We start from the raw sequence: 23,456 nt of genomic DNA on the forward strand, positions 1-23,456 counted from the left end.
ATACAGGGGACTGGCCAAGCAAGCAGTGCCCGAAGAGGGAGTTGGCAGGGCCCGTTCACTACTACTGAACCTGTATTCTGACCATCTGCGCTCATTTTCAGTGAGCTCTCCATGTTTTACCATTTTGAACAGGAATGAAACTGAATCAAACGGAATTCACCCAAATTTGAGCCGGCTCACTGGGCTTCTCTGAGAAGTCAGAAGTGAATCAAGCATTACATTCAACCACTAAAAGTAATTTTTCTGTTCAGGAATGCAAGTAAATAACTATAATTTGACATATAAATTGAGAAATGATAATGTGCTTTACTATTTTTTCCATTTTTTTGGAAATCGGTAAACTTTAAAATTCATGGATAACAATAATAATTATAATTTAGCACTAAAAATATAATTTGGGTTAAAGAGCCTCTACATATTGGTGCATTAACCATTGCAGAAACATCAAAAATGATTTTGCCCTAAATTACCAATGCTGTTAATTTAGGGCAGCTGTGGCATAAACCTTACTTTGGGTGGTGGTCTAATAAATTTGTTAAGCACTGTATGTAAATGCTTATAAGGGTGGTAATAAGGGGGTGATAATTACAAAAATCTAAATCCTGATTAACTTTCTGCCTCGGTTACAACTAAAGAAAGATTATTAAATCTCTGACTCAGCTTGTGCAGTAAGTATTTTATAATCTTAGAACAAATTACTGAAGATTTTTATTATTTAAAGTTTAATGCATCAGTCTTGTGCATTTAAGAACAAAATGATGTGGATTAATCTTGCTGAAGCTGCGGCTGTTCATAATGTTATGCTACATGCACTCTGCTGCCAGGGTTCAGGTTTAAGGTGGGAGGCGGAAATCCCAGCATGCACTGCCCTTGCTTCATCAGCACATTTGTTTACTGATCCTGGTTGATTGACATGTTGACCACTGAACTCTCGTTATAAAATGATTCTAGCGGGCTGCTATAGCCCAGATGTGAGCTCAGAGTTACAACTAGTCCTCAGAGAAGACTGTCACTTCTTAGGTCTGTACGCCCATCTCAACAGCAGGTAATCATCCTTCAGCACATTCTCTCCTGAGACTTCATTCAAACTTTATTTAACACTCAGATATTTCATTCTAACATTGGATTACTGCAGTTTGATGACTGAATTTTCACCACTTTGCATTAAAATGCCATATTATAAGTGGAGAGTAATGTAATACTTTAAAAATGTTTTATTTGTGTTTTCAGAGATGAATGCCAAATACGTTGTGGCACTGATCCTCGTTCTGCAGGGTAAGAAATCATCCCCATGCAATTTGAATGTGGCACTGAAACATAAGTATGTGGAACGTAATAATACAACCATCTAAATCAACAGATTTTGTATAACTTCCTGTAATTGTCCAGAGATCTGGTCATTTTTTTAGAACATATGCAGAATAGAGATGTTGCTGTTATTACATTCAAATGTGTTATGATGAAACAATTCCTACACTCCAAAAATCAAACTAACCAGCTGGAGCACGTTTAGGTAAGGAAAAATAATAAATGTTTTTTTTTAGTTTTATTTTATTATTATTTCATCGTGCCATACACAAAAAGAGGTGCCCAGCCCTCACGGGCTTACAAGACACTGAAATACAAAACAAATAAGAGCAATCAAGCAAAGATAAGAGCAACTCATCACAGTACATATCAGACAGGAACAGATCAAGTGTTAACAAAATGTTGCTCATTTGCAATTAGACTATACACTTGTTATTAGACAGCAGCTTTAGTCAAATATAAAGTGTCCTCTTACGCTGTTGAAAAGCATTCAGCACAAATTGTGCAAGTTGAAACACTTTGTGAGTAAACAAAAATTTGAGTCTTTCTTCATCAGACATAGAAAACAAATCAGGACACTCTGCAGACATTTGAAAGAAAAGCTGACATCTTAAGTTGTGATACAGAGGACAATAGAATAAAAAGTGCATTTCATTTTCAACTTCACCCAAATCACACAACACACACATTCGCTCTTCCTCAGGAACAGCATGGAAGCGACCTGTTTCCAGGGCAAGAGGAAGAATGCCACATCTGAGCTGAGCACAGACAGATCTCTGAGCCCTGGTTAGGTTTAGAGTGACATAAAGCTCTGGACTATAAACTCTTTTAACCAGATTATAAGTTCTTAATTTAGGTTTACATAAAACTTCCTCAGCCCAATTTTGTTTATACTTCTCAAAAAGTATTGATTTGATTTGGTTGACATGACACCTTAATTTATTCCTATATATATATTGGAGACCAGCCTTATCAAATATTTTTGCTACTTCTCTTACCCAGGTGTAACTATAAATAATAAATATGCTAAATTGGATGCAAAGACAAGAAAAAAGGAGCAAAGCAAACTAAGCAGCTTTAATTTGAAAATTGATTTGTTACAATTTACTTTTTAATTCCTCTATAAGATTTAAAGAATTAAAATTCATCAGTATGTCTTTAACAACAGCGACATTACAATAATCCTACAATTCTGATTTGATTCCAGTCTCTTTGAGCCTGTGTGACCATGGTGGTGAGGCTGAAGTGCCAGCGGACCTTCTTGAAAGTTATAACGAAATGACAGCAAAATTCCAACGACGGATTGACAACCTCAGGGCACACTTGCCAAATGTTAATGAGAGGGCCGAGGGTGTTCTGACTTCTGTTAAAGAATTCGCTGACACTCCTGAAAACAGAGCAATTCTCCAGTTTTTGGGGTAAGTGAATTTCTGGTTTCTTAAAAAAAAAAAAATCAATGATGTGTATATATACATATATTTATATATTTATAAGGGCTGGGTGATAATGGCAGAAATCCAAATCATGATTAATAATAATAATAATAATAATAATAATAATATATATATATATATATATATATATAGAGAGAGAGAGAGAGAGAGAGAGAGAGAGAGAGAGAGAGATATATATATATAGATATATATCTATATATATATAGATATAGATATAGATATATAGATATATCTATATCTATATAGATATAGACTCTGAACATCACATGATGGTGTCATAACACGCAAGAGCCCCTCTGATGCTTATAGTCAGAGAGATAGTCAGACAGCTAGATAGATAGATAGATAGATAGATAGATAGATAGATAGATAGATAGATAGATGGCATCTCCTGGTCTAGGGCCAAGTGATACATTTTTGTAATTGTTACATATTTATATATATTTTGTATCATACAGGGGACTGGCCAAGCAAGCAGTGCCCGAAGAGGGAGTTGGCAGGGCCCGTTCACTACTACTGAACCTGTATTCTGACCATCTGCGCGGGGTGCTTGGTGAACGTATAAGGACATTTATCAATGAAGGGGTCACACCCTTCCTGGATGAGCACCTGCCTACTGAAGGACCCCCTTCCTTCCTGAGGGGAAATTGAGAAAGACAGAGAGGGGCAATGCACAAAGAAAATACCATCTTTTGCCTCTTTTTCAATCAGCAGCCTCTGAAGAATCAGCAGGTCAAAAATGTCAACACCATGTATGCAGATTGTCTGAGTATCATGTTTTGTGTTGATTCATAAACCAACGTAAGACTTCGTGTTCATTTGTGAGGTTGTTCATTAAAACAAACTAAATACCATTTAAGATGTTTCTTTATTGAGATTTCAAACATTTCCACCTCATTTTCTCTGAAAAAGCCGGATTTTAATTCATGCATGAAGTTATTGTATTATTGTGTGTAATGCTCAGGAGAGTTGTTACTTTTATCCATAACAATAAAAATAAAAATGATTTTTTTCCATGTTAAAGACAGGGCTATTACCCGCTAAAAATGAATCTTTGATGATCAAAACTGTCAGACATTCAAAATCTCTGATATCTGTCCACTGCATGTAATCTGTTCAAACACCCAGATTTGATGAGAGAGCAGGGAGAGTGCAAGAGTGTGTTCAGATTTCTGTGTGAAGCAGTGGGACCAAGACAGCAAGAGCTATTATGTAGGATGAATTTATAGCTCCTCTGTGTATGCTAGTGGTTATATTTGTATCAAATCCAACCATAATAAGTACCTGGCTGATAAAGCTCAGATAGCATGCTGCAGCTGCAGGACAGAACTCTTTGTCATTCTTGCTCAACAACCTTGATCAAGTCCTGAGTTAAAAATATGAGTCCAGTGTCGACGTTTATGATATGCACAAATTTGTGACCAAAGCTGGTAAAAACTCCTGCAAGTCGTCCTGGGTCATTTTTGAGTTTTTTACACATTTTGAAAGCGTAGATTCCAAGCTTTCAAATGGTGTATCATACACCTTAATCTGATCATATTTTACAAAGATATGCTCATATGAATGTTAACTTCTAGTTCCTGTTTGTTCTGAGAAAAACAGGCTCAAAGTTTCAGGACTGCTCCTACCTTCAGGCAGGCCGGGAGATGGCCGTAAACAATAGAGCCATATTTACATAAAGTCCACCCAAACCAAGCTTCTGAATCGGACTGGTGACGCTCATCAAAATATTCCTACAGGAAATCCACCGTCATCAAACTTTTACTGTCGAGTGATCCTGAAGTTGTCCGAAGTCTGTTGATAATTCTTGCTGCTTCTTCATCATCTCTTCTACTTTTCTTCGCTGCAGGGTGCATCTTGAGGCTTGTTGTTAAAGGTGATAACTAGAAACAGCTGTATACGTGCCGAGGGGGGTGGCGTTTGAGCCATGCGATGTTTGTTATTGTCCATCTCAATGGGCGAAACTAGGAACAATGGCAGACTGAGCGGCCAATTATCACCCCGCAGTTTTGCTTTCCCCTCCCCTCAATATCCTTGCAGCAACTGCGAGAATAGGGCATTTTAAAACACAAAATTAACGCTTTTAAATATCACATTTGTCTTACTTTTTTCATCAAATGAGTAGTTGAAATGTCGGACTTGCATAAAATGAGAAAAAACGAAAAATGATCATTTTGAAGAAAACGACTTTGTATCCATTTTTCTCAACCACCGGAATGCCGACTTGCAGGAACTTTATCTGGCTTCGGTCACATATGTCTTATCTTTCTCAAAGATGGCTTTATTGGTGCTGAAGCTGCTGCTGTAGCTTAAAAAACCACTGTCAGGAAAAAATAATGTACACGGCAGAGGGACAGACAGGAAACAGAATAAACAAAAAATGATAGAGCTAAATCTTTCAATCACGATGGGAGAGATAATATTATGCTGCATGCACTCGGCTGCCAGGGTTCAGGTTCAAGCAGGGGCGGTTTTAGTGACTTGGAGGCCCCAAGCAAAGATCAATGTGAGGCCCCCCCAATATCACTCACCTCAGCTTCTTTGATGACCGTCATATGAATGTGATTTAACAGAAGCAGTACAGTGTGCAGTGCTCCACTAATAACACATTCAACTCCATTCAGTGTAAGAAAATCTGCATTATAACCAAGATCTGTTAGGTTAAGTATTAGTGAAAACTGACGTCTCCTCCAAAGAGATATGAGAATAAAGACTCTCTGTACTTAAATGATTTTAATGCACAAACTTGTGGCTTTTCTTCATCATTTTCTGAAGTTCATGTACTCTCCTGTTCTTAGGGTTTAATGTTATCAGGTACAATATCTGAGTAAGTGTACCTGGTCCAAGGTTCCATCAAGAACTTAATGCAGTTAATTTGTATTTCTGCATCAAATCAGCTGTATTACATGGGTTTTTATTATGTTATTAAGAGAAAAATACAATAGGCTGGATTTTCAGTATTTTTTAAATCTGAATCATACTGTACTGCAGAAACACAGGGGTGTCAAACTCATTTCGGGTTGGGGGCCAGATGTGCTCCAATGAGATGTCCTGTTGGCTAGGGAATGTTTTAGCAACATCTATATGACAAAAGCTGATATAAAGGCTGCTGTAATGTTTATAAAGAGATATTTAGGTGTAGGTACAATTTAATGAGTGCTGCAGGTTTGCATACTAGAGAGTAAATTAGCTACTTTAGAAAGAGAATTTACCTGCAGGTAATCTAAGCAGGTCAGGCAAAAATATGCTGCCCCCTGTAACATATGACTTTTTTTTTTTTTTTTTTTTTTTTTTTACAGATTTTAACGTTTTTAGGACCCACTGATGATGAATTTACAAGACTGTAATATTCATTATAAAATATACATTTAACATGACTGTTTATGGGTTTAAAGCAGCAACCTGTCATCCACAATGCCTGATCTGACCCTTATTTTACTTTTACTAGAGAGAGAGAGAGAGAGAGAGAGAGAGAGAGAGATGGGGAGCCACAGAGAGACGGAGGCAGAGACGAGGAGTTTGTGGAGATTCATTGCACTTCGGCGCTATTACTGCTTATAGAGATACAAACCTTCACCTGCTGAGTGAAAACTTGACTTTTAAGCACATGTCTGAGCCCCTAGAGTAGTTCTTCTTCATGTCCACTCTCTGAATCCCCCTGACACCCCTGCATGCATCATGAATGGGGCCATCTCCGTGTGTAATTATGGATGAGTTGAGCCAAGATCAAACATGCCAACCTCACTTGTCACAGGACAGTCTGTGTCCAGATTAGGACTTAATGTTCAGTTATTAAGTCATTTTCACCGTTATGAGAAGAATTTCTACCATTTAATGAGGGCTGGAGTTAAATATGATGTTATGACACCTGTAAGAGATTTCACAGAAGTCCCTCAAAACAGAGCCATTCTCCAGTTATTGGAGTAAGTGAATTTCTGGTTGGTTTCCATTAAAAGATCATCAATGATGTGTGTGCTTAACAAATTTATTAGACCACCTGTCATATTTGTCTCAAAGACTATCAAGCACCATGAAGTGCAGACTCTTTCATTTTCAGTGAGCTCTCCATGTTTTACCATTTTGAACAGGAATGAAACTGAATCAAACGGAATTCACCCAAATTTGAGCCGGCTCACTGGGCTTCTCTGAGAAGTCAGAAGTGAATCAAGCATTACATTCAACCACTAAAAGTAATTTTTCTGTTCAGGAATGCAAGTAAATAACTATAATTTGACATATAAATTGAGAAATGATAATGTGCTTTACTATTTTTTCCATTTTTTTGGAAATCGGTAAACTTTAAAATTCATGGATAACAATAATAATTATAATTTAGCACTAAAAATATAATTTGGGTTAAAGAGCTTCTACATATTGGTGCATTAACCATTGCAGAAACATCAAAAATGATTTTGCCCTAAATTACCAATGCTGTTAATTTAGGGCAGCTGTGGCATAAACCTTACTTTGGGTGGTGGTCTAATAAATTTGTTAAGCACTGTATGTAAATGCTTATAAGGGTGGTAATAAGGGGGTGATAATTACAAAAATCTAAATCCTGATTAACTTTCTGCCTCGGTTACAACTAAAGAAAGATTATTAAATCTCTGACTCAGCTTGTGCAGTAAGTATTTTATAATCTTAGAACAAATTACTGAAGTTTTTTATTATTTAAAGTTTAATGCATCAGTCTTGTGCATTTAAGAACAAAATGATGTGGATTAATCTATAAAAATATTGTTCTCTTTAAGCAGTTTTGTGGCCTTGTAGTAAATAAACCAGAGGGGTACTGGTTCCAGTTTGACAGGCCAATTTGAGATGAGTTTTCCTGGTTGACCGCTTTCTAAAGATTTAAGATGATGTAAATTCTCTTTCCTTAAAAACTGCCACTGACACCAGAAAGGTTATTTTCAAATATTTTATTTAGGCTAAAGGATGTTTAATGTTATATCCATAATAAAACATTGTCTACCAACTTTTTTTGTTTGAAAAGGCCCCTCAACTCTGCAGGAAGCCCTATACACTGAGCCCAATATACCCACTTCACATTACTCCTTCAAAATTTATCTAAAAATAACTAAAGGGAAAATAATTCTGATGTCTTTGTAATTATAATTTAGCTTGAGATAAGTACATATAAAAAGCAATTTGAGTTACAATTAGGTCATTGACAAAGATAATATACAAAGTCTACCTCAAACCAGTCTTTCAGCAGAACTATTAATGGACAAAAGACAAAAAAGGATCATTCCTTTTAACGATCATATTCCTTGCTGCAGTAATAAAGATATTTTAAATTTCAATCTGCATCCATTAAAACCAAAAATAGTCATAACTGAGGGTTACTTTATTTTAATTATAGCTAATAAATGGGGATTACTGCTATCTGTTTTATTCCTAAAAATAAGACTAAAATAAACTCATCTTACCCCCCTCTTTGACTTTCCTCAAAAGCTACACCCTTGAGCAGATTATCTGTTTCGCTTTTTCTCTCCCTCACCATGTTTCTGCTTGAGTGTTGTCATCAGTAGCCTGTCTTTTACCAAATCACATGAAAATATACATCCTCAGCTGATCTGCAGGAGGAAGTTCGATGTTTATTTATTCCCAATCAGAACCAGAGTGAGAACTTTACAGAGTTTTTATCTTAAATTCACAAACTATAAATGGCAGAAGCTGGCATTCAACAGGAGAGGTTTCATTTACAGAGACCTGATGAGAACGTTTTAGTGTAGAGATAGTGTGTGTCAATGAGAAGCAGAGACAGAGGCAGAGCAAGCAGACACTGCGCACTGATTAATTGATCACCTATGGTACCGATCCCACAACTAGATATCTTTAGGGTTAATTCACTTATTAAAGTTTATGCTTGGTCAATGCTGTATATACATTACCTTGATCATATTTATGATACAAACACCAGCCTGACCCCTTGTCCCCTCGTTTCCACACACGTATGGTTATGGAAATAAGTCAACCGAAGTCCTTTTATTTTTATGGGAATCAAAGTGACGTCAGACCTGCCTACGAAACTCCTCCCCTCCGTAACGTTTTCGTCTGGAATGTGCCACAAGTACGTTGAAAAACTGAACATTTGCTGTAGATTTTAGCTCAACCGTGTGGCAGTGTGCTAGCTGACCAAGCTGCTAACTAGATAACAGGCTGAGACAAGTCATATTTATCTGCTTGACATGATATTCAGTCAGACTAACAACTTTGATATGAAATATGTCAGGATTTATCAGTCGGTATGAAGTGCTGTAAGATCATTTTGTTGTGTCAGATACGTTTAGATATTTGAGTGAACAGTTGGAAGGGATAGTAAAATTGAAAATGGGTTATTTAACATATGAACAAAGACTTAAATGTCTAAACACGTTAGCTCAGTTTAGCCTGTTCAGCTATTTATATGTCCATATATGAAATATAATGCTGCTTTCCTGGTTGGCCAACTTCTGCCACTATTTCCTGATTTCCTGATTTCCTGATTTCCTGATTTCCGACAAAACAGGAAATATTAATCTCTCCCCAATGGCTACTGGTAGGGGAGACTGGGGACAGTTGCAACAAGGGACGGTTGCAACAAGCCTTATTTCTCCAATCAGAAACATGCTAGAGTGATGACACTCACACTGCACATGCTCAGTTAGACCCTCTGCCCACCAAGAAGAGAGAGGCCATACTGAGCATCTGGTCCTGCTTCTATCAAGACAAAGTTGTTTTTGGGGGTATGAAAGAAGCTTTTTTCATGAACTGTATTTTTGTCACACTGTCCTGATCTTTTGTATGAATTAATCCAAACTTACCTAGTTTGAGTCATTGTTTTGTTGACTATTGAGTGACATAGTTAGCATGTGTCAATGTCAGTGTGGCTAGCTAGCACATGATGCTTTGTCATGAGTGATACCATGGGGACATTGCAACTGTTGCAACTGTCCCCATGGTAATTAGGCAAGTCATATCAAAACAGACCACACAACAGTATTTTTGAAGATGTTTAGTTCAAAATAGGCACAATTAATATAGTTCATTGTTCATGATGAAAAGAACAGGCAATCATATTATAAGACAATGAGAAACTAATGCTAATGATAAACATAATAATTCCCCAAATAACTTGTTGAGCAAAAATGAGCAATTATTGTTGTATCTGTTGTACTATGGGACAAACTAGCCACATAAATTTTCCTGTGAAAACAGGAGAAAGGTCAATTTATTTGTTGTTTAGTTTAGTTTATTTTGTTTATTTGTGTCAGGGACAATGTACAAAATTACATTAGTCTCAAAAGAGAAAAGATGCTTTGTACCAGATTTAGCTTGCTAGCTAATTTCCATCTGTAGTCCCTGGGCAGGTAGACAGTGTCATATAGACAATGTCATATAGAATCATATAGAGTTTTAAAACAACTTGAATTTTGTCCACTAATAACATTTTTAAATGGTATGGATAATTAGCAGACACATGTAAGTTGAATATGTAAAGATTTGGTGTGTCTAGTCCAAAAAGTCTCTGAGTAACTGAGAGTAATGTAAAAAGTGTTGCAACTGTCCCCAGTCTCCCCTATTTATCAGCTTTTATCCATTCATCAAAAACTGCAGTTCCTTGGGTTGAAACCTAGGGGGCATCATCTGTATATTTCAGATATACGGATGTCAGTCACATTTGTATGTGGAAACGAGGCGTGATGTGCAGGGAGAGAAAAACGCTCAAAGTGAGCCCCCTGGAGTTTGAATTTTCTTCAGTAGTGCTTCAGTGTAGTGGACTGGATAGAGTGGTGTTGTGTGACATAGCCAGTAGTGTGCTTTATTTATATCTATGTATATATTTTATATCATACAGGGGACTGGCCAAGCAAGCACTGCCCGAAGAGGAAGTTGGCAGGGCCCGTTCAAGAGCGCTCAACCTGTATTCTCGACATCTGAGCAAGCATACTGGTCCTTATGTGCAACGATTTATTGAGGAGGTCACGCCCATCCTGGATGAGTACCTGCCCACTGAAGGACCCCCTTCCTTCCTGAGTGGAAATTGAGAAAGACAGAGAGGGGCAATGCACAAAGAAAATACCATCCTTTGCCTCTTTTTCAATCAGCAGCCTCTGAAGAATCAGCAGGTCAAAAATGTCAACACCATGTATGCAGATTGTCTGAGTGTCATGTTTTGTGTTGATTCATAAACCAATGTGAGACTTTGTGTTCATTTGTGAGGTTGTTCATTAAAACAAACTGAATACCATTAAAGATGTTTCTTTATTGAGATTTTAAACATTTCCACCTATTTTCTCTGAAAAAGATGGATTTTAATTTATGCATGAAGTTATTGTGTTATTGTACGTAATGCTCAAGAGAGTTGTTACTTTTATCCACAATATAAATTTGTTTTTTTTTTCATGTTAAGGACAGGGCTATTACCTGCTAGTAACATTCAGACTGAGAACACTGGCTGCAGCTGCAGGACAGTCGTCTTTGTCATTCTTGCTCAAATACCAACATTTGAACCAACCTTGATCAAGTCCTGAGTGAAAAATATGAATCCAGTGTTGACATTTATGTTGAAACCAGCAGGTTAAAACTTAGTTATTTAAGTTTAAGTTTCAGTTCAATGAGTATCATTAACATGAAAGATGTGCCTCACACTGCCAAAGTAGTGTATAAATGAATACATAAAAAAAATAAAAAGACTAACTTTATTTGTAGAGCACTTTTGAAAACAGGGGATTAAACATGTACTTTGACAAATTAGCATAGGCAAACATGGGAGCAAAGCATAGAACAAAACACCAAAAACCAAAACCCCGACAGCAGAAGAACCCAAATTGAACAAAATTAGCCCCAAACACCAAGAACCTGGATGATCCCAGGAACACATTACATGAAGCAAAAAAATACGACATGATTCCAAGAGACACTGCGAATCTAAGAAACAGATCATATCAATCCAAGAATCCAACAGCATGAAATAAGACCTGAATTGAGACCTACAGACCAAAGACATGAGAACACAACTAACCCTCTAAAGCAGACGTTGTACATGACAAGAAGAGACACAGGTTACAAAAAGTTAATTGAATATTTTTCCTCTGGAAGCCCTCCATTGTGCTGTTCTAATAATGCTATCCATGCCTTTGTAGCCCTTACAGACGCTTCTCTAACGGGCCTGGGGCCTCATTTATAAAAACATTGCAGTGTACGTGCGCCCAAAAGCTGAAAATGGCGTGCCCCAAAAAATAATCTTAATTATAAAACAGTGCGTATGCACACCTGCAAGCACTTTTCCCTTTATAAATCACATTCCCCATGAAAAATTGCACAGGTGGATTCATCTCACATCCTGTCCTCTACACACCCACATTTTACCATGAATGGTCAATGCAAAGTACCTCATGAATGTTTTTGTGTATAAATAAGCCTGCTGTTCAATGGCATTTTACGCTCAATCATGGCAGAGAAGATAAGGAAAAGGAATTTTCATGGAGACTGAAACAGAGGTGCTTGTGGATGAGATGGAGGCCAGAAAAATTATTTTATTTGGTGGTCACAGTAGTGGCATCACTACTAAAAGAAAAACAAGCGAGTGGCAGCACGTCGTCTCATAGTGCCACAGAGCGATCTGCAGTCTGTTCCCTACACTGCTGTGCGTCGGGATGTATAAGTCATGTGTTGACCCAGGCCACCGTGCCAGTTCTCTAATCAGTTAGTGCTATCCACTGCTCTATATCATTTCAAGATGAAGGTATGATATATGAACATGGTGCATACAGTAGTAGGCCTAATGGCTCACTAAAGGAACACATCTGTAACACCGCAGACTTGGGTGTTTATGATTACATGGGTCTATAAGTCTGATATGTGATGACATCAAATGTATGAGATGAATGGCTTCAATTCACCACCTCACCATCTGCGCTGCAAGTTCCCCGTCTCCAAAATGTTCGTGCGCAAGGATCAAAGTTGACGTACTGGTGCACTCATTCTCCCACCAAGTTTATTTTTATAAATCACAACCTTTGCGTGGAAAGTGGCGTACGCCAGCCAGCTTAACTCTGTCAGCCAGCCACGCCCACCTTATCAACCAACTCTACTCACCTGTGCTCTCAGCTGCCTCTCATGTTCAATCAAGCTAGTTCTAAGCCACGTCTGCTCATTCAGACTCTACCAGATTGTTCCTAGCCGTCATGCAAAACTTTTCAGCACTCACCATGAATTGTCTCAACGGTACCGACTCTGCCAGTCTCTGACCTCTGAACCTTGTCTCTGCCCCAGAAAACACCTACAGTAAGTCTTCTGTCCCTGACCTCAAGTTTTGCCTCAGTGTTTTGGATCCTGCCTGCTCAGTTCCTAGACTGCTTGTGTTTCAAAGCATTTCTTAGATACAGTGAGTATGTTTTCCTCCTGCTGGATCTTCTGGCTCTCCTCAACTGGGCTGTTTAACACAGACTGATCATTTGTTGCTGAATTTGTTTCATCTGAGTGAATTTGAACTGAGTTTGATTAAAGGACATTACTTCTATTTCACCATCTCAAGTGTGTTGCAATTGGGTACACCTCCCGTTTCAATTTCCTTTCTTGGCAAACCTGCCTCTATTAATATGATGATGACGCACAAGGAAGACAAGAAGAAGACAAGTTCAAGTGACTTCCAGTATGAGACGATGAGATATGGCGGCACTCATCCGATCCAGGATGAAGTTGCCCTTCTTGACACCCTTTGCCCCCCACTTTGTTTTAAAACCAGTCTTCCTCCCAATCTTTCCCACTTCTAACCCAATTAGGCCACTTTAAACCACCATCTTTAATTATGAAATTATTTTCACTTAAAAAGTGTCTCAATTCCTTCTTCATTCTCTGGCATCTTCACATTTGTGCACATCATGGTTTCGCTAAGAAGTCTTAGAAAACGGGGGTTTACATTTTGAAAAAATGTCTATATTATACTTCTGCATAAATAGATTAAATAAATTAAATAAATGTCACAATTCCATTTAGAAATAAAACATGGTTATCATAGATTAACTTTACAATGGACCATGATTTTTCTCACCTCTTCATGGGCCCCTAATGTGGCTAGGCCCCAGAAAGCTGTCCCCTTTACTCCCCGTTATGGGTGGGTGGGGGTGTTTCCAAACAAAAGAACAGTGATACCATGTATTCAATCTTCCTACAAAAAAATGTTGCCATTTGCAGAAACACAGACAAAATAATCACAAAATAAAAGTAAACTAGGGCTGCACTGAACAGGCCTTCGCATCTTCAGCATCTCGGGACATGGTGCATTTCATGTTTTATCATGGTGGAAGGGTCCTGCTGCCCTGATTTCTTTCAAACAGCCATCATCTCATGTCTTTTAGAGACATGAGAGCACACAGTGGAAATGTGATGTCGAGTGACTGGGGCAAATCATGCATGGAGTGCTGTGTACTACCAGTGGCCTGGACCATAACAAATATGTATTGTTGGTATAAAGATGTGGTCAAAGAGGAACTCTGATTTATTTGTATGAATAATTGATGTTACCTAGCTGCTTATGCCTCTGACAAGTGTATGTGGCACAGTTGTACAAGTTTAGTTGTGGGCGTTTCCCCATGTATTGCAGGTATGTTTAAACCATTAAAAGAATGGACCATTTTTTTGTGATGCTTGACTCAGCTGTAGTGTTGTGACGATACCAAAATTTTAAGTTTAAATGATGTGCAGACTTAAATTAAGTTTTTTTTACATTGTATGGACCTGACTCAAGTACATAAAGCAGAGCCTGAGGGCACACAGCAGCCCAGTTCCATCCATCAGTTCATCAGTGATGGATGTCAAACTAAATTTATGTTCAAGTTTTGTCAATATCAAGCTTTAGATCAGCTGTTCCTCTGGTTTTTAGTGTTTCGTTGACTTCTTTTAACTTTAGCTAATCAGTAAAAAAATCACCCTGTGAATGTTAAACCTATTTTAATGTGACAAATTCACACGGCCCAGGATTCGCCTTACATATTATGTCGTATTAACTGTTATAGCGTCATGTTATAGCGTCATGTTATAGCGTTTACTTCATGAAATGTTCATAGTTATAACTCCAGGATTTAACCACTTAGAATTCTGGGAGAAATTAGTCAAAACTCTTACCCAGGTATACCTGAATTAAAGTGAATGTTGTGTTTGAACCATTTGGAGTACGAGCACAAACAAAGTGTCTTTAGAAAGGAAGTTTCTTCCAAATCTGTCAGACTCACTGTAGCTGCTACTGGTACTGAGTAATACAACAAAAAACAAAATGTTTTTTCTCCTGCCTGAATTTTTATTGTAAAACAGAGGCCTGTTGATGACTGCACCTGGGTGGCATTAGCTGGAAAATTTGACTGGATTAAAGCACAAAACTGTAGCTAGCTCAAGTTCAAAGTTGGTAACAATAGAAGAGGAAATGAGGTTTTAACACATGTTTTCAGGGGAAAAGTCCGGGTGTTTCAAACTGGAGACTCTAAAGACATTGGCAGCCATTTTACAGGACTTCTTATGATTGCAAACACAGTGGACTATTGAGAACAACTTACTGCCTCATTTTTAATGATTTTGAAGCTTGATTGCATGACTTTAGAGATATTTTATTTGACTAAAATTTGATTTAGAGGTTCACAACATACAACATTTTGTTGTCATACAACAAACCTAAATGCAGATTCATTTTCAATTTACAGGGTCTCTAAGGTGGTCGTGGTGGTTTTTGATGCCCAACCATTTGAGAGCCATTGTCTTGGATATTTATTAACCATAAGGTTGATCTACTAAAATTTAAAAGTCTTAATTTTCCTTTATGGTAAGAGGAGGAGAATTGTCGGGTTTAGCTTTCACTCATCACTAACTGAATGCGTATTGTAGTTAGCCTACTGTAACAGCCCAGCTTCATATTGTGTCTTTATTTATGTACTGTTAGAGGTCCAAACATTTCTATAAACATGTTGGTTTAACTGAGGATCTGTGCTGACCAAGGTGAACATAGTCAAGATGTATTTATAAAAATTATGGCACTTTTCTGCTGGAATAACGCTGCTTACTGCTTACTCCCTACTGATTACTGTCACCAGTAGTATATACTCAATGGCTTCTCAGCAGAGACTCGCGCTGCCTGCAATGTTACATGCATTTCCTCTACATTTCTTAAAATCATTTAGCCATAGTTGTTGCTGTTATTTGGGGCTATAAAGTAGTCTGTTTCCCCCTTTTTCCCATTCAGTGAAGGTGAGGTCAATTGGCGCTTTTCATTGTCGCATAATGTGACTATAAATATTATTAAAGGCCCATTCTAATTTGTTTAAAAGCGCATATAATATTACTTTACATTCCCATTTCCTGTCTGATGACAGATGTGCTTTATTATTTCTTATGTTACCAGTGGAAGGAGGAAAATATATATGCCTAAGGGGAAAAGGACAAAGGAAACAAAGCTTTGATTTGTCCTGATGTTGGCTGGATAACTCAGTGGTTTACATTGATGACTGACAGTTGGTACAGGAAATCCAGGGTTTGGATCCTGGTTAGGGCACAGTGTGTATCCAGTGTTGGCCCACTGGGCAAGTCCTTAAGGCCAGGAACACCAGTCCCAGATGCAGGTCCCTTTGGATAAAAAGTGGCTGCTAAATATCATTGTATGCAACTCAGTGAACCTGTGCAGCATGAAAACACTATTGCAACTAGTAATCACTCCCAACACACCAGCAATAAACATCCTTGTTATTTTTTAAGACTCTGAGCATTTTGTAAATTGAATGAAACACACGCTCTGCTCACTGCACTTGTGCCTACATACTGGCAGGTGCTTGGTCTGACCTGCTTCTCCAATAATGTGGTTTTTAAAATCCTGCTACACCGTGGGAAAATTTTGGGAAGGTTTAATGGTATTAAAAGATGGATACTGCCAAATCCTTAGCATCAAGTCAGCTGCATTTGACAAGGAACATGAGCACTCTGACCGTTTGAATACTGTCCTTGCCTGACCCAAGCTTTGCGGTCATTGGCAACATGGCATGTGAGGCTGAATCACATGTTGGGCTCGGGTGTTTGCTCTAGTCTTAATCAACATCACAGAGAAAAACAACTCTTAACTTGTTCTGTCTCTTTTTGTGATTGTAAATAATGAAGAACACTGTGCTCGGAAGTATCTTAAAAACATATTGATCTATCAGCCTTGCTTATCAACATTAGAACTGCACTTTTTTGGTCACAAGAGAAAAGGGAACTTGTAAAGACCTTGTTTTTGTATCACAATCTTTATTTTAAAGTTGTTGTTTTTTTTTCAAGCAAAAATATGCTATCTTGGGAAGCAGGTGGCCTAGTGGTTAGAGGCGCTCCCCATGTACGCGGGCGGCCCGGAATCGAATCCAGCCTGAGGCCCTTCACCACATGTCTCTCCCCCACTCTTGATCCTGTTTCCAACTTTATCCACTGTCCTCCTCTATCTAATAAAAGGCACAAAAATGCCCAAAAATAAATCAAAAAAAATAAAATAAAATAAAATAAAAATGCTACCTTCCATTGCTCATGAAAAAAAATTATAAAATAGAGCCAAAAATATACATTTTAAGTAAGACTGTCAAAAGACTACAGATTTTAAAAGAGATTAATCTTGGAATGTCTGTAGGATAGCTCATTTTTACAAAATATCAATATCATATTACACTAAAGATAAGCCACATTTAAATTTTAAATTCAGATAAATATCTGATTTGAAGATATTATAAGCTGTGTGAGCTTTTGACCAGAGAAGAAGAAGCAGTTCGAATCATGTTCATATATGGCTTCTTATGATACAGCCTTAACTTGTATTTGTGGATGGCACGGTGAACTGTGTTGACAGACATGATTTCTGTGAGTGTTTTCAAGCCCATGCAACCATTTCTGGAACAGAGTCACGCCTGTTTTCCATGCAGTGCCACCTGAGGGCCCAAAGATCATGAACATCTTATATTGACATTCAGCCTTGTCCCTTGTCAACAGATTTCTCCAAATTCTCAGAATCTTTTGATGATATGTACTTTAGATGGTAGAATATTCTTCACAATTTTATGTTGATAAACATTTTTCTGAAATCTACTTATAATCCATCCATTTAGCTTCAGTTCAATTTCAGGGTCTGTGATATCATTTTTGAAGGGTTTTTTGCTTTTAAAGAAAAATAAACTTTTCAGCTAAAAAGACATGTTTTGCAGCACTATGACATGTTTTAATTTTGATACTGCTGTTTTTAAATTCTCAAAACTGTATAAATCCATGTTTAAACACGTTTACTTTAAAGCAGCAAACATTTTATATTCTTTCCTTCAACTGTATTGTGGTTAAGCACCAAAGTGTGACTGTACCCTTATTAACCGCTAGCTTGCTTAAAAGTTCAGGATGATGTGCATCTGGGTAGAAACTTTCAAACAGTTGTGCAGGAGGAATTTCAAAAATAAAAACATGGCTTAAAGATGGTTGTGTAGCTCAGTGTAGTCAGTTTCTGTTGATTTGATTGGACAATTGATATATTAATCCACATCTATGGATTGTTACACCCCTAATCAGACACTTTAGGCATCATGCCACTGTATCTGTGACAGCAGCTGTGTCACCTGTAGCCTTTCTCTGTGTAGACTCTGCATGCACAGTTCTCTGAGTGCTGATGGTGATATCAGACCGGATTAGATGCAGACTAGTCATAAAAACAAGACAACTCGCACTATTAGTTTCTGTCAAACAGCAAAGCAGTTGCAGCATGAAGGCTTCAGGTCAAGTGACTTACAGTGCACATCCTGCAATGTGACTCATGCACATCACCAACCCGGTTGTAAAATGACACCTACTGTTTATCCCTAGCATATGCAAGATTGTACTTTGAATCTGTAGCCCTTAACAAACAACTTTTTGTTTGTGGTGCACTGATGTGTCAGTTTAACATCAGTATCAGCTGATATCAGTGTTGTTGAGAAACATCTGCAAATAATGACCTGAACACATACCAGTAGCCAATGTTTATCTGTTGTCATGCCATCTGGAACGTAACTGCTGAATCAAATAGACTGTTCACTGGAAAAGAGAAGTCACCTTTTCAGAGAAACTCTGGTCTGTTTTCATGGTCGAACACGAAAGCAAATGTTGGTATTGTAGGAGTCTTACACCACAAAAACAAATGATGAAAAAACATCAGCACTGGCTGTCTAAATTTGCATTTTAACCCTTAGAAGTCAGTTTTTTTTCCCCCATTTTATCCATATTTTGACGATATAAACCTCTCAGAAAATTTTTACCATTCTCATGTTAGGTATTATTTTTTTCAGCATAACCTCGACTTTATGAAGAATCGGTTGTTTTTTTTTAACTGCAACTCACTGTATTAGATATAGCACCTCAAAAAACACATAAAATCATGACATGAATTTAAAAGCGATACATATTAAAATATGATAAACTTGTCATTTCAAAAGTTAGAAATTTAGATAATACATTAAACGTAAACGCAATCAGGTAAAATTACATACAACAAGAAAAAATGAATATTTTTGCAATGAAAACATCTGAATCTGTAGGAGAACTGCATTCTAATACTGTGATGGATTCCCATTCAATGCAAATTCAACATTAAAAGGTAAAAGTGAGACAAAATCAAACTAAATGCAGAAAAATCTACTGTATACAAAAATGTTTTTTTTTTCCATTTTTAACTGTCCTGCAGTACAATATTATAAGCACACGATAACAAAGAGAATCAAATTACATGATCTGCATTTTTACAGAATAAATGATTGGCAGGTAGTAAATATATGTTTTTTTTCCCTGTAAAAAAATAAATTAAATGCCAAGGTTATGAAAAAATTACCAGGGCCAAGATGAGGAGACTAGGGGAGAAGGAAACCCAAAGAGAGAATTGCACAAGCTTTTTAAAATTTCCATGTCATTTATACATGAGGGTTTCGATATCTCCATTCATACATTTCATGAGGCAAAAAAATGCAACATATCATACTTGATATATTGTCCAGTATTTGAAAGTATTTGTTTGGAGCAGCTTCTGTGTGGTTCTGTATTATTTAGTGGCAACAACACTGCTACCCGCCCACATTTCGTTTATCTTTACTGGTTCCTGTTAAATTGCATAACCATGCCCATTGCTGAACATTTCGACGGGTCGCCGGTCAGCCTGGTGCGGGACTCTGTTGAAACTTCACCCTTGAAGAGCACAAGGGACATTTTTAATACCCATGCATCTTTTTTGTTAAAGTTTTATGTTTGAGAAAATATGACTTTTTCAGGGATGACAAGAGAAGGAAAAGCAAAACAAAACAGAAAACAGAAAAAAAAAATAGACTTCCTTAAACAGAGCTACAGTGAATGTTATTTTTCTCTTGGTAATATTTCATAACCTGAACTGACCTGGTGATGTGGTCAGACTTCTGACTGTGCTAAAAGGACTTAGGACTGCTGCAGTGTGACATGAATGCATCACCGCAGTTATGCAAGTAGCAAGTGTGTCCTCATGAAGGTTTATGAGCGAGCTGCATTAATGAACTACTAACCTAATCAGTGAAGAATGACTGGTTCTGATAAAACCAATCATTCAGTTTACACTTCAGCTCTGTGTTAATGAAATTAAATCAGGCATCATTCCTTTATGGCTTCTAATGACACTTAAAGCCCTCTTTAGTGCTTTACATGCTCATTTGTGCTAACATTGATTGCCATGGTGTCTGTTTCACCAAGAACTAATGGATACACACAAACTCCCACAGACAGCAACCAGTCCAACAGTGCTGGTTTATCTCCTGCAAAGTGCACTTTGGCTCTGAGGGTGACAAGTCAACACATCTACTCCCCTATATATATAAGTCTGGTCAGAAGACACTTTTACCAGGGTTTCTTCTTACGCAGAGAGACATACTGTGAGTAACTAAACTTTATTCTAAATACTGAATTTTTTTAGGGAGTGATATCCTATGAAATGCAGAATTGTTTGGTTTAATGTGATAAAATCCAACCTAAATCAGTAATTTTAGGTTGTGTATTTAGTAGGATTTTGACTTGGAAAAACTCTTTTTTTTTAAATAGTAGGGAAAAATCCCACTTAAGGTGGGTAATGCAAAAAAAGAGTGGATAAATGTTTGAAAATGTCTCCCTCTAGTGGATATAAAAGGTATTTTTTCTGTCTATGCAGATTCGAGTGACACCATGAATAAGCTGCTGGTCATCACTGTGTTGGTTGCTCTTCTTGCTCTCAGTAAGTGCTCTGATTGACAATATAGAATGAGAAAAAATACTAAAGCAGATAAAAAAGCTAACCACTCTGACCTGTTTTGATAAGGTGCTGAGAGCTTCCGTGTGCCAAGGCAAGCTGAGGAGGAGGAGCCAGGAACGTTCACCAAGCTTACAAACACAGTCAGCTATTACTATGACAGTGCCGTAGGCAGTGTCAGCGGATACCTGGACAGCATCAGGGGCCTAAAGTTGGAGGAGAAAATGAGGTATGAATATTTATTACAAGATACACTGCTGCACTGTAAAGAAAATGAGATTTTTATTTATTGTTATTTTATTTCTGTTTTTCCCCAACAGAAACGCCTACACTGACACCGTCGAAGTTTTGTCTACCTACTCTGGCGTTGCCAGTGACCAGATATACCACACCTTTTGGCCCCAGCAGTAAACATGAACTTATTTTCAAGGACCTCAGCTCCTTTTTCTGACAGAAAAGGGACTATCAAGCTTCATCCAATGATGTTGAAATTTCCTTTCAATATTTCGGCCGTGCCTTGGCTCACGTGGATCTAAATCTCCAAACAGCTGCTGCTCTTTGAGTCTCAAAACTGATGGTTTTGTTTCCTTTCAAATCATCAGACACCTGAAAAATTTGAATATTTGTGTCATATCTGGAAATAAATATTTATATGTTAAAAACCTGATGTCTGTCATGTGTTGAAGAGAATTAACTTTAATGTTTGATCTAAAACATTTTGGTTATTTTGCTTGTCTTTTTGTGGAAACCCTCTCATTCTTGTTATGTCTCTGATGAAACAGATCACTTATTAATGTGAGGCAGCAGAATTTATCAGCTGAGCCAGCAGGAGAACCAATATATTTTTTGTAATCAATAATATATGAATAGACACAAGATGTAAAATGTCAGCAAAGAATAATACACAACCCAAGACCATAAGGTTCATTTTGCTGATTCCTTGCAAATTTTAATGGTAAAAATGTATTCTTAATTAATGCAGAAACCGTTGTCTTGTTTCCTTTCAACGCTAAAACCAGCACGAGCAAGAGATGAACTGGCTGTAAAGTAAAATCAAACTGATTTTTTTTAAAAAGTGTTGCATATTACAAATACACAGTAATGTGTACAGAAGTCCAAAAACACTACTTCAGCTGCTGCTGTAGGAAAATTGACCTAAAAGGTACAATACATTGAATTTTCACACTAAAATGTCCACTGATTAAAAAAAAAATCTCTTTCTATGGTGTAACTTCATATCTATATGTATGAATTACAAAACAAACAAACCCAGATCTCTACAAAGTAATGTCAATCAAACATAAAAAATGTGTAATTGTGTAGGTAAAGTGGTTGCATAAATATTCACCCCTTTAAAGTGACTGACCTTATTCAACAGCCAGTTGGTGCTAGTAGTCTCACAGTGAGTGGAAAGGGGATCACTTAAGTGCAGTGAATGTGTCTCAAGTGATTGTAGTATAAAGACACCTGTGTCTTGAAGGTCCAGTCACTAGTTAAGCATTATCATGGCTACCATTACACCATGAAGAATAAAGACCACTCCAAGCAACTCAGAGAAAATGTTATTGAAAAATATACATCAGGGGATGGATACAACAAATATTTCAAGGCTCTAAACACACCCGGAGTTCAGTTAAGTCCAACATCAAGGAATGGAAGGAATGTGGCACACATGTAAATCTGCCTAGATCAGGCTGTCCTCACAAACTGATATACAAGATGGAGACTAGTGAGAGAGGATACCAGACACCTATGACTTCTCTGAAGGAAGTTACAAACTTCAGCAGCTGAGATGGGAGAGACTCTGCATGCAACTGTTGCCCAGGTTCTTCACCAGTAAAACTTTATAGGAAAGTCAGTGGAAAAGAGAAAGGTACTGTTGAGGAAAACTCATAGTAAATCTCAACTAGTCTGCCAAAGGGCATATGGGACAGTCCATGGTCAAGAGGAAGGAAGTTCTTTGGTCTGGTGGGACAGAAATGGTGCTTTTTTAGCAATCAGACAAGGAGCCATGTTTGGCAGACACCAAACACTGCAAATCACCACAAACACACCATCCACACTGTGAAGCATGGTGGTGGCAGCATCATGCTGTGGGAATGCTTCTTGGCAGTCAGTCCTGGAAGGCTTGTAAAGATAGAGGGTAAAATGAAACTGGCGAAAAATGGGAAAATCCTGGAGGACAATACTACTATGACAGAGCTTGAGCAGATTTGCAAAGAATTGAGTAAAATTGCAGTGTCCAGATGTGCAAGCCTGATCGAACCCACATAGACTCAGTGCTGTGATTGCAGCCAAAGGTGCATCTACTAAATACTGACTTGAAGGGTGAATATTTATTCAAGACTGAATGAATATGAGTGCATCTGACAGACAGTTGTTGTGGCTTTAAACATTTGATCCCCTCTTTAATATGAAGTGACTAATCTGACAGAAGGCAAAAAGTAAACTAT

At 37.6% G+C, this 23,456-nt stretch overlaps 1 protein-coding gene across 1 annotated transcript; it reads left to right on the plus strand.

Moving 5' to 3' along the window:
* The first annotated feature begins 20,555 nt into the window (after positions 1-20,555).
* Positions 20,556-21,665, plus strand: apoc2 (apolipoprotein C-II). Its single transcript, XM_041793715.1, has 4 exons — positions 20,556-20,653; positions 20,926-20,988; positions 21,073-21,232; positions 21,324-21,665. Exons 2-4 carry the CDS (start codon positions 20,940-20,942, stop codon positions 21,412-21,414), a joined length of 300 nt encoding a protein of 99 aa, XP_041649649.1. The 5' UTR covers positions 20,556-20,653; positions 20,926-20,939; the 3' UTR covers positions 21,415-21,665.
* The last annotated feature ends 1,791 nt before the right edge of the window (positions 21,666-23,456 follow it).

The sequence above is a fragment of the Cheilinus undulatus genome, linkage group 8, assembly GCF_018320785.1.
Source record: "Cheilinus undulatus linkage group 8, ASM1832078v1, whole genome shotgun sequence".
NCBI lineage: Eukaryota > Metazoa > Chordata > Actinopteri > Labriformes > Labridae > Cheilinus > Cheilinus undulatus.

What these genes read in the sequence shown, in the direction of transcription:
- apoc2 (XM_041793715.1), top strand. Translation starts at nt 20,940, where the DNA reads ATGAATAAGCTGCTGGTCATCACTGTGTTGGTTGCTCTTCTTGCTCTC. An exon ending in GGTTGCTCTTCTTGCTCTCA is followed by an intron (nt 20,989 to 21,072) that starts GTAAGTGCTCTG and finishes TGTTTTGATAAG; the next exon opens with GTGCTGAGAGCTTCCGTGTG. An exon ending in AAGTTGGAGGAGAAAATGAG is followed by an intron (nt 21,233 to 21,323) that starts GTATGAATATTT and finishes TTTCCCCAACAG; the next exon opens with AAACGCCTACACTGACACCG.